Here is a 15,000-nt window from a genome sequence, read left to right on the forward strand (position 1 = left end):
CCCTGTGTCTCTTGTCCTTGCTTACAAGGAACTCATCACAGTAAAAGCCATCAGGAGTTATCTGAGCCTGCAGTCCTAGGTGCACTGCTGGTCAAGAATGGGACTGGCAGCGGAGGCACAGAAATTTGGGAGGATTTAAGTTAAATGACGCAGGGCTGGTGTTTCACTGGCTGGCTCTCCCCAGGCTGGCTGTCTGGCACTGGTTGCACTTCAGGAGGCCGATGCCCTGTGCTCCACGTCCTCACCAGCACCACCCGGTTCACGTGGGGTGGCAGAGTGCCACGTGGGCAAAAGGGATGGAGGACAACCCGGCCAGGAGCACCCCGAGGGGCCCGGCTGCCCCAGGAATGCACCCGGAGCAGTGTCAGCGCCTGGCAGGTGTTCCATGCTCGGCTCTGTGTGCTCAGGCAGGGCAGCACGTAGCAGCACAGCTCCGGAGCGAAACACGTACCAGACACATTATTGAGACAGGAATTTCTTGTCATCGCAAGAGTTTTACTTACCTTTGTCATTTTAATGCATTGCACTCAGAGCCTGGTTTGAAAAAAAAACCCACAATACACTCCCCTTGGCTTTTCAGAGATAATTTAAGTCTCTGAAAGACCTTTTTAGGATTTCAGAGGTTCCCAGGGCAAGGATGAAATACCAGGAGAGCGCCAGCAACACGTAGCTTTTGCGCTACAGGGTGCTTCCGATCAGAGAAAACCCTGCAGGAACAAGCATTTTGCCCAGTGTGCAGAGCATGTGCAAGTTCTCATCACAGTGCCCACGGTCTGTGTCCTGTGCCAGCCTGATCTTTCCTGCCTGTCTTTACAGCCCCTCTGCCTCCTCACTCGCTGAAGCAGGCAGGGTTGAGTCATCCTAGGCATGCTCTGGGGGAAACCGTTGCCCATTTCTTGGAAACTAATAAAAAAATAAATCCCAGAAATGTTGTGACACACTCGCTGCTTCTGCTTCTGGGTGGCTGTTGTGCTGTAACATCTCCACACCACACAGAGAGCTCCAGTGTGCAACACAGCACCATTTGCTCTGGGACCCTGCTCACCATAGCTATGTCCCACTCTGGATCAGGTCCTCTTCCTTCCCTGTCTTCTTTGCATTTGGAAGGCTGAGGGACCATATTTGCTGAATAATGGCCTTTATATCATCTAACCTTTGGACAAACGTACCTTTAACCTTGCGCTTCCTCATCATGTAACAGAGCTCTTTCTTCCCTGAACGATCTTATTCCTTTGGCTGTTTATTTCCAACTTCCCCCTGAAAACCACTATTCAACCAGGTAGACTTCAGTTATTTTCTACAAGATTTAAACCTTTATGAGGGATACAAACTCCAGGTATTTAGCATCTTTGACTTAAAATCATTCCATTCTCCTGTCTTGTTCCCCTTCCGGAGCCTGCCAGGTCAGCTGGCTTCATTAACTTCCCCAATATCTTCCCTCTATCTCTTAGAAGCTGCTCTTACAAAATGAAGAGTCCTCCCAGAAGCTTCAAATCTAATTTTGTCTTTCCATTCCACTCATGAATCCACTCATGATCACTTGATCCAAGCTAATTTTCCATGGCTAGCTATTACATGTCCTCTGCTTCAGACACAAAGTCTGAAATCACATCCCTTCTGGGCAGTTCAGAGCTGACTTTATGAAGAAATTTATGGGCTACAAGCCCCCAGGGATACATGGGCTTTACCATTATTAACAACCTTTGATCTCCACTTGACATCAAGAAAGCCAAAGTCTCCCATAACAATACTATTTTTTCTCTCTAGTAACACAGAGATCTCAAATCCTATCTCAATCTGAATCTGGACGTTCTAATAGGATTCATAAAAAATCTTTATATTTCCTTGTGTCAGCAGAGTGCTTGGAGGGTCATAGTACTGGTAATGAAGGACCTTGAGGTCTCGGGGAGGAGGAGGTTATAGAGGAATGCCAAGCACCTTTTCCCATGTATATGTTCTTGCACACACATGCATGGGTTTGTAATTTGAAACTCTCTTTACTTCTGGACAGGCTTTGCAAACTGCTTAGACCACATTCTCTGAGGTGTTTAAAGAGGGTGGAGTATGCAGTATTTATTTAGGTACTCTACAAACCTTAATAAGAATCGAGTGCTTGTAGCAATCGCAGAGAGCAAACAGAAAGCCAGCTGGCAGAAACTGAACAGTGCCACTGCATTTTTATTGCTTATAACCCCCAAAAAACAGATTATTACTAAAAAAAAAATGTCTTTTTTAATTTCGTTTCTCTCTGATCCTGCATTAATTTGTCTGCTCTGTGCAACAGTATTATTAGCCGTAGTCTATTTTTCAAATGGCTATAAAAATTCAGCTTTCAAATTACCTCCTGGTCCAACTCCTCTTCCGATCATTGGTAACCTGCACTTGGTGGATCTTAGAAGGCAAGATAAATCACTAATGAAGGTAGGACAAAAAACCCCTAACCCAGACCCTCACAGATTTTAAAGCTACCTGGGATGTATCGGCGAGAACCTTTTTGTCTTTTTAAATTCAAACTAAATTGTAAAGGTGTGAAAATTACTTTATAATATCTTTCTGGGTTTCTTCTAGTCAATTCTTTGTTGATGCAATGTAATTTAGGAGCAATCAACCATTAAAAAAAGACCTCTGGGTAATATGGGATTTCTTCATGTAATTGTGATGATGTACATGAAGTCTATAATGCTTGTGGGATTTGAAATATTAATTTGACAGCTTGGACACCCAGAAATCTTTTAAAGCATTAGGACATAACTAACGTGAAATGAAATTGCTTCCCTCCTGTACACCCTGGAGATCTGGCAAGAGGAATTCCACAATGCAGTGACCCCAAAACTGCTACGGAGAGGGACAGATCCAGATGCTCCACTGCGAAATCCCCTTGATGAATTGGATACGCGTTAAAATCTGGATGGCAGTACAGGAGAGGGATGGGAAAGTGGCGCTAAGGAACCGGAATGAATAGCCTGTAAGCTCCTCTACTAACCTGTAATTATGACAACTTACCCCACTTAGGGTGGTAAAGTGTCCTTCGGTGCAAGACGAGGCTGGCACAGCCCGGGGCGGATCTGTGGGCTGCTGAGCCCGGCTTTAGCAGACGGCACCCGCGGGGACCGACCCGCGCCAGGGTCACGGAGAGAGTGAGCAAACAGACAGCGCCTGGTTCACAGCTCCCGACACACTGGTGCTCAGCAAACACGGGCTGTGTTGTGGGAGCAGACCTCGGGGGGTTAGTGCTGCCATGGGGTGAGGCCCCAGCACCTGGTGTTGTTACGGGCAGTGTCAGGGTTGGGGTCAGTTTACCCAGCAGGGCTGGGCAGATGCTGCTGCAGCCTCGGAACGGCGGTTCGGAATTACCTCCGCGCGCTTTTGTCCCTTGCTACTCTGTATTTGGTATTGCCTGTGTTTGCCTTTGCTTTGGGATTACTCCAGAGGGGTTATCCCTCCATCTCACCCCACAGAGAGCAAAACATGGTGGTTGCACTGAGCAGCAGGCACCGACTGGTGTGTGTTGGTTGGGCACTGATGGGTGTCCCCTCTTCCCTGCGAAAGCTGCCGGTGGCCCAGCACAGGCTAAGGCTGCACACATACACCTTGTGTTTTCTTAGGCAGAAGATTTGGACTGTGGCTTCCCATCACCTTGCTTCAGCTCAGCCCAAACTCTTCTTGGCTGTCCCCAAGTGCTGTTTTCAAGTTGCCAGGAAGCAAGATACAGAGGCAGCGATGGGCTAGACATGGGCAGGAGCAAGCCTCCCACAGTCCCCAGTGCAGTGCCGAGGAGATAACACAGCTTCTCTGGTCTAGTAGCAGGGATGCAGGAGTGCTACCAGAATTTTCCTGTGCAACAGCATCATTATTTGTACTGAATTGTCTTTTCTCTTTTCATCTTTCTCCGGTTTGCCAACTTTTGTTGCCATTTGTGGTCCAGTCTTTAACTCTAGGTGGGTTTTATTGTTTTTAATTTATTTCCACCTTACAGCAAAACCAGATTAATAATGAACTGATGGGGGTGGGGGTCCTTTCATGGTAAGAGGCCTGAATTCCATATGGATGCCAGCAAGGATGCCTGGTGTTTGACCGGGATGAGCTGCAGCTCATGGGTGCCATTCTGCAGGTAGCGGCTCTGCAGCCATTCCCAGCAGGATGCCAGGATGGAATATGTCCTTTCAGAAAGCAACAGGTGCTTGCTGCATGCACGCTCCCTCCCTTCCTGACCATCACAGCTCGCCTCTTTTTCAGCTTGCGGAAAAATACGGCCCCATCTTCACCCTCCACTTTGGGTTCCAGAAAGTTGTGGTCCTGACCGGGTACGAAGTTGTGCGGGAGGCGCTTGTGAACTACACAGAGGAGTTTGTAGACAGACCATCCATCCCAATATTTGACCAAATTCAGAACGGAAACGGTACTAGAGCAATGATGGGGGTGGGTGGGAGGGACGACACCATCGCTTAGTGCCAGCCTAACTGTGCATCCCCGGAGCCCGGCTTTTAAACATCCCCCTTGGGCCCTTCTGAAGCCAAGCTGACAGAAGACATTTGGCTTTCCTCACTTGCGCTCAGTGACTCCTGGCTTTCCATCATTTTTGCTAATGCACTTGCAGCTGATCCGTATCCTAAAAGTTGAAGGGTGAGGAGTGGGATTTTTAAAGGCACTGGGGTAATTCTGGGGTTAATTTCCATAAGGTGTTGATGTGAGCAGTTCGCTGCCACCACCAGGTTTATGAACCTTCCTCATGTTTTCAGGGGACTTTGGACTAAGTGGTTTGGCTGTTTGGAGCTGTAGGGTTTTTCCCTTTCTCCCACTGCCAGGTGCCTCAATTTTGGACATTATCAGTCCCCACAATTTTGCCTTCCCACAAAGGCTCTTGGATGCATGAACATGAAGTAAGTTCGGGCAGAAACAATAGACTGAGGCTGGAAATTCACGCCCACAAACAATCCCATAATTTTTCCAAGGCAACTCTACATCCCTGAGTATTTCAGAGGACTTTTTGCCTTGTTCATCCTCTGCTTCACCTGAGGCTTTAGATTTAAATCCAAAATGAAGCTTTGTATGCTGGTCACAGGGTGAAGTTGGGATTAGAATTAGAAATAAAATTACCCACCCATAATATCAATAGATGAATTTATTGCTACATATATAAAAGGAATTGATGGAGAGAAAAGTATTTTTTAGAGCTAATTTACATGTAAAATATCCCTGTGGGAGACTGCCAGTATTGCACCATAAGTCCTTTCACACTTATCTTCTCAGCCCAAGTCTGAGGCACTTAGAGGTGACCCAAAAATGGAAGTTCTCATTGTTAAGTAACAATGGTCACAAATTTTCCCCATGAAATATTTTTTCTCCAGAAAATGCCAATTTGTTGACTGTGAAGCTGTTCTCAGAAAAGGAATGATCCAGATGAAATTAGAGAAAAATTAAAAATTGAAGTTTAGAAATTTGCTTTGAGATTTTTAGAGAAATAAGTTTTGCTTTCCAAATTAAAACTACACTGTTTTAAAACAGAGATTGCTCTAGAAAAAGCAAACACATATCAAAACCTCACAGCCAAGATGAAGACATGAAGTGCTGGAATCCAGTTTTTCAGCTGACACAATCTGAGATAGTTTTTTGATTATTGACCCAATTTTTTCTTTACAACACTCTGACGGGATGAAACACCCGTCTCTGCTTGAAGGTTTTAGTGATCATTGAAGCATGAGCTCAGAAACCTCCACAAAAATATCAGTATTTTTGCCACTGCTGAAAATGCAGCATTGCTGGGAATCTCAGTAAAACAGTTTAGCACTGACCAGGGTTGAGAAGACTGAATTATTCTATCCTGTATAGATAAAACACCTTTATGACTGGAATAGGACAAAGGGAGAAGCTTCAGAGATACAAGGTTGTTGCTTGAGGCCTTAGACCTGTAAACAGTGGGGTCAGAAAGGTTGCATGATTGACTTAAACCAACATCTCCCTCCAGCTCTACTGGTCTGAAAGCCATCCCTGCTTATCTGTCACTCAGGAGAGGGCTGAGGTAACTGGCTTGGGAGGGAGCTCGTTTTCCTCAAATGACAGGCTCAGTGAGACTGGGAGAATGCAGCTGAGAGGACATAGGGATGGGGCCCACAGAAATGAGAGACCCTTAGTCCTTAAATCCATGGGATTTAAGGGAAACTGGGCAGCAGAAACACTTGTGGAGATCCTGCCTCATCCAGTCCTGTTTTGTTTGGTGTGGTGGGGCTCCTCCATGCCTGAGCCCAGCACCCTGTCTCACGGCCTCTCCAGGTCTGTTCTTCTCCATCGGGGAGCTGTGGAGAACAACTCGGAGGTTCACCGTGTCCAGCATGCGCAACCTCGGCATGGGGAAACAGATGATAGAAGGGAGAATTTTTGAGGAGCTTCACTTCCTCATTGAGAGGATCAAATCCTTCAAAGGTGAGCTGGAAACCATCACTGTACAGCTGTACAGCCCCATATGTGCCACAGCTGCTCAACATCTCACAGCATTCCCGTCCTCCTCCCGTTGCAGGGGAACCTTTTACCCTGCCGTCCTTCAACTGTGCTCCCATCAACGTCACCTTTGTCATGCTGTTTGGGGACAGGTTTGACTATAAGGACCCAACATTTCTCACTCTCTTAAGACTCATAGATGAAGTTATGATTCTTCTGGGATCTCCATATTTAAACGTAAGTGACCTGTCCCACAGATTACCAATATTTTACACTGGCACATCACGTCTGGGAGCCACACAAACCATAGGATTTGCTTCAGCAGTTTTCAAGTGTTCAGAACCAGCCATTAAACCTAAAATGTGGCAGTTCTCCATGGGCCACCTCGGTTACCATAAAAGTGCTGCAAGATTCCCCTTTGCTACTTTCCTTTTGATCCTGCACATCCATGTGGAGCTAAAATAAGAACTGAACTATGGTTACTTTAGCTCCAGAGATTATTTTTTGAGGGGGTCCCTGGGATGCTGAAATATTGCTACTGAAGACAAAATTCAACTGATATGTTGTGCCTTGGGAAGAAGCTGTTTTAGCACCCACCAAGGTCATGGGTTCGATCTCTCTACCAGCCATTCACTTAAGAGTTGGACTCAATGATCCTTATGGGTCCCTTCCAACTCCGAATATTCTGTGATTCTGTGTGATATTTCTGCAGGCCTAATGCTTCTCTTTTTTAATTCCTCATTAGTATTTCAATTTCTACCCATTCCTTGGATTTCTTTTCAAAACCCACAAGATTATGCTTAAGAAAATAGAAGATGTGCGTGACATTTTAAGGCAATACATGAGGGCGAGCAGGGAGGATATCAATGAGAACAGTGTGAGAAGCTACATCGATGCACTGATATTCAAGCAACAAGAGGTATTTGACTGCTTAGCTCTTATAGTTGGTGCATTTTACTGCAGGGATTTTTCTATCAAAATTAAGATACAAAAGCTACAGTCTCAGTGCACTCCTGAAATAGCAGCACTAATAATGTGAGCTTCTTGTTCCTAGTAGAAAATGCATGGATTCACATGAAAGCTGACGCTGCCTTTCTTTTTATGACAACAAATCAATTAATTGTTGATACTGTTGCTCTAAGATAAATGATCTGATTAAAGTACTTGAATGATAAATCATCAGTACAAGTCCTAACCCTGTCCTGCATCTTACTTAGTAGAGATTTGGCAGTTTCACGCATCAGTTGATTTCATTCAACATAAAATACTTGGGCTCTGGGGTTTTTTCTTCTTTCTATCTGGATCCGGGCTGACCTTAGGCACAAAGTATTCTACTCAGTTCTGTGGAGGAAAAGTTAGCACAATTCTAAAGCCCAGGCAAAAAATGGCCTGAAAGGTGATTTTGGACATTGTTGGGGATTCAAACCTACCCTTGGGCAGGAGTAGTCCCTCAGAGGTAGGATTAGCTGAATCTCCTTCTCCTTTCCAAACCTGGGAGGCTGAGCCTGTGAACAGCACCTGGCTCTGGGCTTTTTCCTGCTTCTGGGTGGAGATGGATATTGAACCCAGACCCCACTCCAAACTTTCCATCTGTGGTGCTCCCATCTTTGGTGAGTGCTGTGCATTCAAGATCAGGTATACTATCTTAGCACCCAGTTCACAAACACGAGGCCATACTGAGCAGTGTCGTAGGCTCTGCAGTATTCCCTCAACTTGCTGAATACTAAGACTGATGTTTTTAAGACCTTTCTTACCTCTTGTGTTTTTCAAGGAGAAAAACAAGAAAGACAGCCTCTTTCATGATGACAACTTAATGGCATCCATCCTCGACCTGGTCATGGCAGGAACAGAGACCATAGCCACCACGCTCCAGTGGTCCATCCTGCTCATGATGAAATATCCAGAGATTCAAAGTGAGCAACTTTTACCTACACTCCATCTATGGCAAGGCTGAAATGGGGAAGAGAGAGGCCTGGCCTCAGATCCACAGAAGCTCTTTTGCCTTAAGAGCTGAATCCTACCTCTTCATTGTGATGAACTCCTGATGTAACCAGATGCTGATTTAGGTCACAAAATAGTCCCTTTGCTAGTCTCTTGCTAGGAGAGAGGATGAGTGGAGATCAAATATGATGCTGAGGAAACAACTCATCCATGTGCCTGAACTAGACACAGAGCAGGGAAACCCGCACTGGAGCTTTGAGAGTCCTCTCCCTCCAAACTCTGGAATAATGGGGTCCCAAAACCAAATCCAAGGAGGGAGTTGGCTTACTTGCTGAGACAAACATCCCTTTTGTTTTTTCCTTCCAGCAAAGGTACAGGAGGAGATCGGGAGAACAGTCAAAGCTGGAAGCTGGGCCACGTATGAGGACAGGAAGAACATGCCATACACAAACGCGGTGCTACACGAAGTGCAGAGATTTATCACCCTCCTGCCCCACGTTCCACGGTGCACTGCTGTTGATACTCACTTCAGAGGCTACTTCCTCCCCAAGGTAGGTACCTGCTCCATCCCAGGAACAAAACACTCTCCTCAGATTTGCCAGTGTCACTGGAGAATGGTTTCTTCATAGAAAATTATAGGATAGAGTCCAGAGTCATCCCCAGAAGAGTTTCTATATTGCATCCAGAGAGACTGGTATCATAGGACTCAATCCATTCCCTCTCATACTCAGGACCATGAGTGACCCTGGTTCACCTCCTTGCTGCCATCTGCACAGTGAAGTAGCTGCCAGAGAATTTGTAGGATCTTACCTTCTACTTGAGGTTTTCACATGGGGTTTGGCTTCAATCCTTGGCACTGGTGGGAAAATCTCACTGATCTCTCTCTACTGGGTGATGGGATAAAATCCTCAGGGTCTCCACCTATTCCAGGTGGAACAAATCTCCTGGGACACCAAAGTCTGTGTGACAAAAATGAACCAAAACAGAGCACTTTGTTTTCTTTTGTTCCTTTGTGTACCTTTCTTTCAGGGTATAATTGTAATCCCATCACTTACCTCAGTGCTGCTGGATAAGACACAATGGGAGACACCACATGAGTTCAACCCCAACCACTTTCTTGATGCTGAAGGGAATTTTGTAAAGAAAGGAGCTTTCCTACCCTTCTCCACAGGTAACTAAGGGGATGATCTGCACAGAGCTGAGGTTATGGCAGGACCACTTCATTACAATATACACTTAAGAGGTTTCATGGCTAAGTACTGCCCTTAACTCGGTTAATAAGCAACAAACCAACAATTATGCATCTGGGCAAATGGATGCTTTCAGAGCCCAGCTCTCCCACCACTGAATCTAGCACAAAGAGGGGTAGGAAAGAAGAAACACACTCAAGAGCTAAGGAGAGGAAAGAGTACACCATTAATGTGTAATAACCCCATTACATGGCTGTGCCCTGCTGCTGCATGTGGCTGTGTGACAAAAGACTAGGCAGGCACGCTGCGCCAGCCATCTTTAACAACACAGGCTCCTCTATTCCAAAATGGTTTAGTACATTTCAAGGTTTCACTCTTGCTCCCATTGCAACATCTCAGATGCTAATGTGTCCACGGCAAACATTCCAGTTTGATTTTTCCATCAGGTTAACTCTTTGCTTTCCTCTGCAGGGAGAAGGAACTGCATTGGAGAAAGCCTGGCCAAGATGGAGCTGTTTGTCTTCTTTGTAGGGTTGCTTCAGACATTTACTTTTCGACCCCAGCCGGGAGTTTCAGAGTCTGACTTGGACCTTACTGTCCCTCAAACAACTTTCACATTGAGGCCTCAACCTCAGGCGACCTGTGCTGTCCTGCGTGAATAACCACAGCCTTGTTCAAGAGCACCCCAAAAACTGGGAGGCTGTTTAGACCCAGCTTTGCTCAAACTTGCCATCTCCCCATCCTGCCACATCACCCTCTTTCACATCCCCTTCCCATTGTCTCCATCCACTCCCACTCCACTGCTCCATCCACCCCATAGGTTGCTCTTTGCTCCTGTGCTTGGGGGGCTGTGTGGGATCAATCACAAGCCATGATGGTGCTGACAATCACACCCCACTTCTCAACACAGACTGTGCATGGAGCCGATGAAGGGACCCACCAGCTGGCCTGGTGACGGGGATGCAGCCCTCGAGGGTGTAACACCCAGGCTCCCACAGTTCGTAATGTCACAGAAATCTGCCCAAAATCTGAGGAAAGTGACACCATGGTTTGCTGGAAGCCACAGAAATACACCGTGGGTCACACAGCTGAACTATCCATAGGTACCTCCTGAACTTTTAGCTTCTGGCAAAATCCCACTAGGATTTTGGCTACCAGGCAGCCAAGTCAAACATCAAGAGTAAAAAAAACAGATCAATTCATGTGACTTGAGGACAAAGTTATTTCTGCCCTGGAATAGTGTCCTGGAAGATGCCCAGAATCTGCAAACCTTTTCAGATGAGGAAGTGCTGCTACCACCAAGCTCAACACTGCTTCACAATCTGAATGAAACAGGAGCCACATTTCTAAGTTGCAATTTAAATCACAAGGCCACGTGAGATTTGCACCAGCATCCCATCATAAGATGCTAATAATACAGAAAAATAAACTATACCCACCACTAGTTTTATGTATCTCTGTCTTTCCTGACCTTGTTAAATAGGAGCGAAGACTGTTCCTCGCTTCAGACCTCCTGCCCATGTCAGCAGTCATTCCAGTGTTTGGGATGATCTGGCCTTTGGAACCAGCCATGCAATTTTCCTGCAAATGGCATCTAATTTCACAGTGCTCATTTTGCACACACACATGCACAGACAACTGGGATCAGGGATTAAACGAGAGCTGGTTTTGGTTGACTTCCTTTCCTCTGGAGCTCTGTCTGGCTATGTGTAGCTCTGTTGTCCCTATCTGCAGCACTCTTGTCTACCATCTAATTCCACAATCTTATCCCAGCTGATGTATAGCTTATGCAGTTTTTCATCCATTTATCTGCCTGTGACTTCCCGCTTCTACATATGCATTTTCTTATCATGTGCTTTATCATATTGTTTGTTTCTCCCTTCATGGGAACCCAATAAAGTTTTAATCCCATGTCTTCATTACATTTCCTATGCCTGGCACCCAACTTTGCAGTACACAGAAATGAAAATGCCATGAAAGGTTGATCCTGAGCCCAGAGTGACAATGAATATTATAATGTCAGATGTATCTCATGGATGAGAGGTTCTGCATACCTAGTAAAAACCTCAACCTAGCAAAAACCAGCTCAACAGGAGACCCTCCATAGCTGCAGGGTGGTTTCTCCAGGGCAAATTGCTCTCCCTTTGTGCTCAGCTATGGGCTGTGAGTCAGCCCTGGGGACAGTCTCACTTCTTTACTCTTGCTTGCAGAGGCTGAATCAAAGGCTACTACCACAGCTTCCCTCATGCTGGTGTTGGCCCTCTGCTTAGTGCCTTCGATCCTGAGCCTCTCACCTGTTGCCCTCCCAAAGCATCACCTGCTGGCAATGGCACTTTTGAGGAGTGGTGGCAGCGGGATGGAGTCTTCTCCAGGGAAGGCAGGGAGGGACAGGGGAGCAAACCACATATCAACTCCATGAAGGAAGTCTTGGCCTTGCTGAAATAAAAAAATACTTTTACCTTGGGCTTCAGAGAGGGTAGAACTGTTCCTGCTCTACCCCCTCCAAAAGTAACGTGAACTCAAAAGAGAGATATGGCAGCAATCTAATGCTCTGGAGGACAACACTGGGCTGAGCTCAAATCTGCACAAATTCACCAGTGGAACCTCAGACCTGACCCCTTGCCATGGCTTGGAAGCAGAGAGATGGATCCCTTCCTGCATGGCACAGCAGCCTTCAGAGCTGGCTCTTTTTGGCCATCACCTGGCACTCCCCGGCAGCAGAGCGGAGCCGGCAGCAGTGCTGGCTGGGTACAGGGATTCAGTAATACCTCTGCCTCAACAAGAGCCAGGAGCTACCAGGTGCAAACATCCAAGGAAAACAGGTTTCTGTGATTCCTTGGAAAAGCGCATCCTACTCATGCCTGCGTGGGCAGGTGGATGGAAGTGATCCCTCCCCAGCACACGGAATTACACAGCTGAATATATCTCCACCAAATGGAGAGCCTGTCTCCCATTTACTTGCTCAGTCAAGCGATGGCAGAACATTGATTAAGACTCAACTACATATTTATCTAGCAGAAAACACTGGCTCTCAGGGGTGGAAATACCATTTCTACATTCCTTGGTGGCCTGAGGGTCTTCCCTCTAGCTGCAAAACATGTTTGTGCCTTGCAACACTCACATGAATCAAAGGTAAACACCTTGGGGCAGGACAGGTGGCTGGATTTTTAAAATAGGATCTGAGCAAACCCAATTCACAGTGTGTATGTGGCTCATGGCACTGCAGCTGGCTGGGAAGCGTGTCCCATTGCCCAGGCTGCCATTCCAAGCACTGTGTGATGCTAGGATCAAGAGCTCCTGCCCTCAGAGGGGCAGTGATCAGCATCTCTACCTGCAGCCCTTCTGCACCAGCTGGAGCAATCAGCATTGCACAGAATATAATTCCTACTTTACTTTTGCCACGAGATGGCACCACGATCCCTCTGAGTCACAGCCAGCCCAGCCCTGTGGTCCTTCCCGGGCTAAAACCCTCTGCCAGCACAAATTGGGGCCAGGTAAGGAGGGCAGAGCTCAACCCTGAGGCTTTATTTCCCCCCTCGGTCCAACTGCATTCACCTGCTGCAAGGCTGGGTACAAAGACATTCATTTCCCATTAACCTGAAGGAATCAAGGAATGATTGGGGTTAAATTCATCTGGCATCTCCCATTTTTCCCATTTTATCCAGCAGCACGGAGGTGAGCAGAGGATCACTGTTGTACCCTGCAGCACAACCACACTCTGCTGTAGCATGTGTGGATGTCGCAAGCTTCCAGCTTCCCACTCAGTGTTCCTCCCTTTGGGCTGTGTCTGGAAACCAACTTCTTCCCCTGAACAACTAGTTTCTGGGCTTGTACAGAACCGTATGACCCTTCATTAGCGAAGATTCCCAGTTCACTGGAATTACTGGCTAATGCCTTATCTGGCCCTAACCCATCAGGGTGGTGGAAATCTGGATCTGTGATGAAGTGTTCAAAAAACATGCAGACATGGCCCTGAGGACATGGTTTAGTGGTGATCATGGTGGTGGTCCTAGGCTGACGGTTGGACTTGATGATCTTAAAGGTCTTTTCCAACCTTAACAATTCTGTGATTAAGCTACAATGGTTGTTGGCTGTTCCTAAATTATGAAGCAGAGAAAAGGTGTGGGCCAGACTCCCTTGGTGCCCAGCTGCTCCCTGCTTGCCTCAAGCAAGGCAATGAGACAATGTCCTGGTAGCCCAGAGGCAGCACTGCTCTGCAGGGCATGAACAGCCACAGAGAGTGAAGAGAATAAGGAACAGACTCCAGGGTATGAGGACTGAGCTATGGGAAATGAGAAGTTGTGTGAGTAACCCTGAAGTCACATTGCCTTCGGACTGGACATGGAGGAGATGAGGGATTAGGGAACCAGCTCTTCCCCACAAGAAGCCCTGTGCTTGAAGCTCACTTACTCCTTATGATGTTTTGCCCCGTAGGTCACTGCTGTGCTGCTCCCCCCTTCATCTGGAGAGCAGCAAATACCTTGGGAATGAAGGAGCCTCTGAAGTGTCAGCTGAGGGGCACCTGGGAACCTGTGGCAGGAGGGTGACAAATCTCCACACCTCACAGATCACTACATTGGGAAATGACATGTTTTTCCACTTATCAAAGGTAGGGGATCAGCCAGGGCCAAGAACTCACTCAACCCCTGTGCTAACCTTTTCTGCAGGACAAAGGAAAGGCAGAGAGCGAGTTTCCCTCAGTGGTAAAACACCTGTAAATCCCAGCTCCTGCTGCCTGATGGTTGGAATACCCCAGGGCAAGAGGTCTGCAGCCCCTGGGAGCAGATAGAGAGCAACCCCTCAGATCCTTTGGTCCTTAATGGCAGCACTCAACATTTGGATGGAGGTGGACAGGTTCAGGATGGTCAGACTTTGGATGCTCTGGCACATGTGAGAGGCTATGAAGCAATAGGAATTTCTGCACCTCCATGACTGGGAATCTGCTGCCTCTTCCCATGCCCGTAGGGAGGGATGTGGCTGCCTGGAGAGTGCTGGAAAAATGACATTACCTTGCTCCCCATCAAGGAAAGAACTGTAGGACAAGTTTTAGACATTAATGCAATATGGTCTATTTAATTTTTTCTTGCTTTTCCTTCAGTATGCAGCATTTAATGTATTAAAATAGGAGGATGATTACCCAAAATTTAAATATTTTAAATACAAATTTTATATATAAATTTTATATAAATAGACTGTCATAAAGCGTATTCATTAGACCAGAAATCTAATCAGCACCTCTGAATAGGATATGGCACTAGGAATCATCATACTGTTAAAATATCTTGTTTGAATACCAAAGCACCAAAGTAGCTTCTCAGGTTGTTTTGATTAATACCCTCTTTCTTTTCCTTGATGCAGTTCTTTAAGATCACACACACACACACACACCCACCCTTCCACCTTTTTTAGTATTGTCTTGTGAGTTTTGAGGAGA

The 15,000-nt window shown here is 46.5% G+C and overlaps 2 protein-coding genes across 2 annotated transcripts in view; one reads left to right on the plus strand and one right to left on the minus strand.

Moving 5' to 3' along the window:
- The window catches only part of CUNH7orf50 (chromosome unknown C7orf50 homolog), a 154,335-nt gene that overhangs the window by 2,175 nt on the left and 137,160 nt on the right, over positions 1-15,000 (minus strand). The window lies entirely within an intron of this gene.
- On the plus strand, positions 2,065-10,777 carry LOC113953379 (cytochrome P450 2W1-like). Its single transcript, XM_027656452.1, has 9 exons — positions 2,065-2,421; positions 4,237-4,399; positions 6,271-6,420; positions 6,515-6,672; positions 7,181-7,354; positions 8,207-8,348; positions 8,743-8,927; positions 9,406-9,547; positions 10,038-10,777. Exons 1-9 carry the CDS (start codon positions 2,065-2,067, stop codon positions 10,226-10,228), a joined length of 1,662 nt encoding a protein of 553 aa, XP_027512253.1. The 3' UTR covers positions 10,229-10,777.

This window comes from Corapipo altera, unplaced genomic scaffold (assembly GCF_003945725.1).
Source record: "Corapipo altera isolate COAL_440 unplaced genomic scaffold, ASM394572v1 104, whole genome shotgun sequence".
Lineage (NCBI taxonomy): Eukaryota > Metazoa > Chordata > Aves > Passeriformes > Pipridae > Corapipo > Corapipo altera.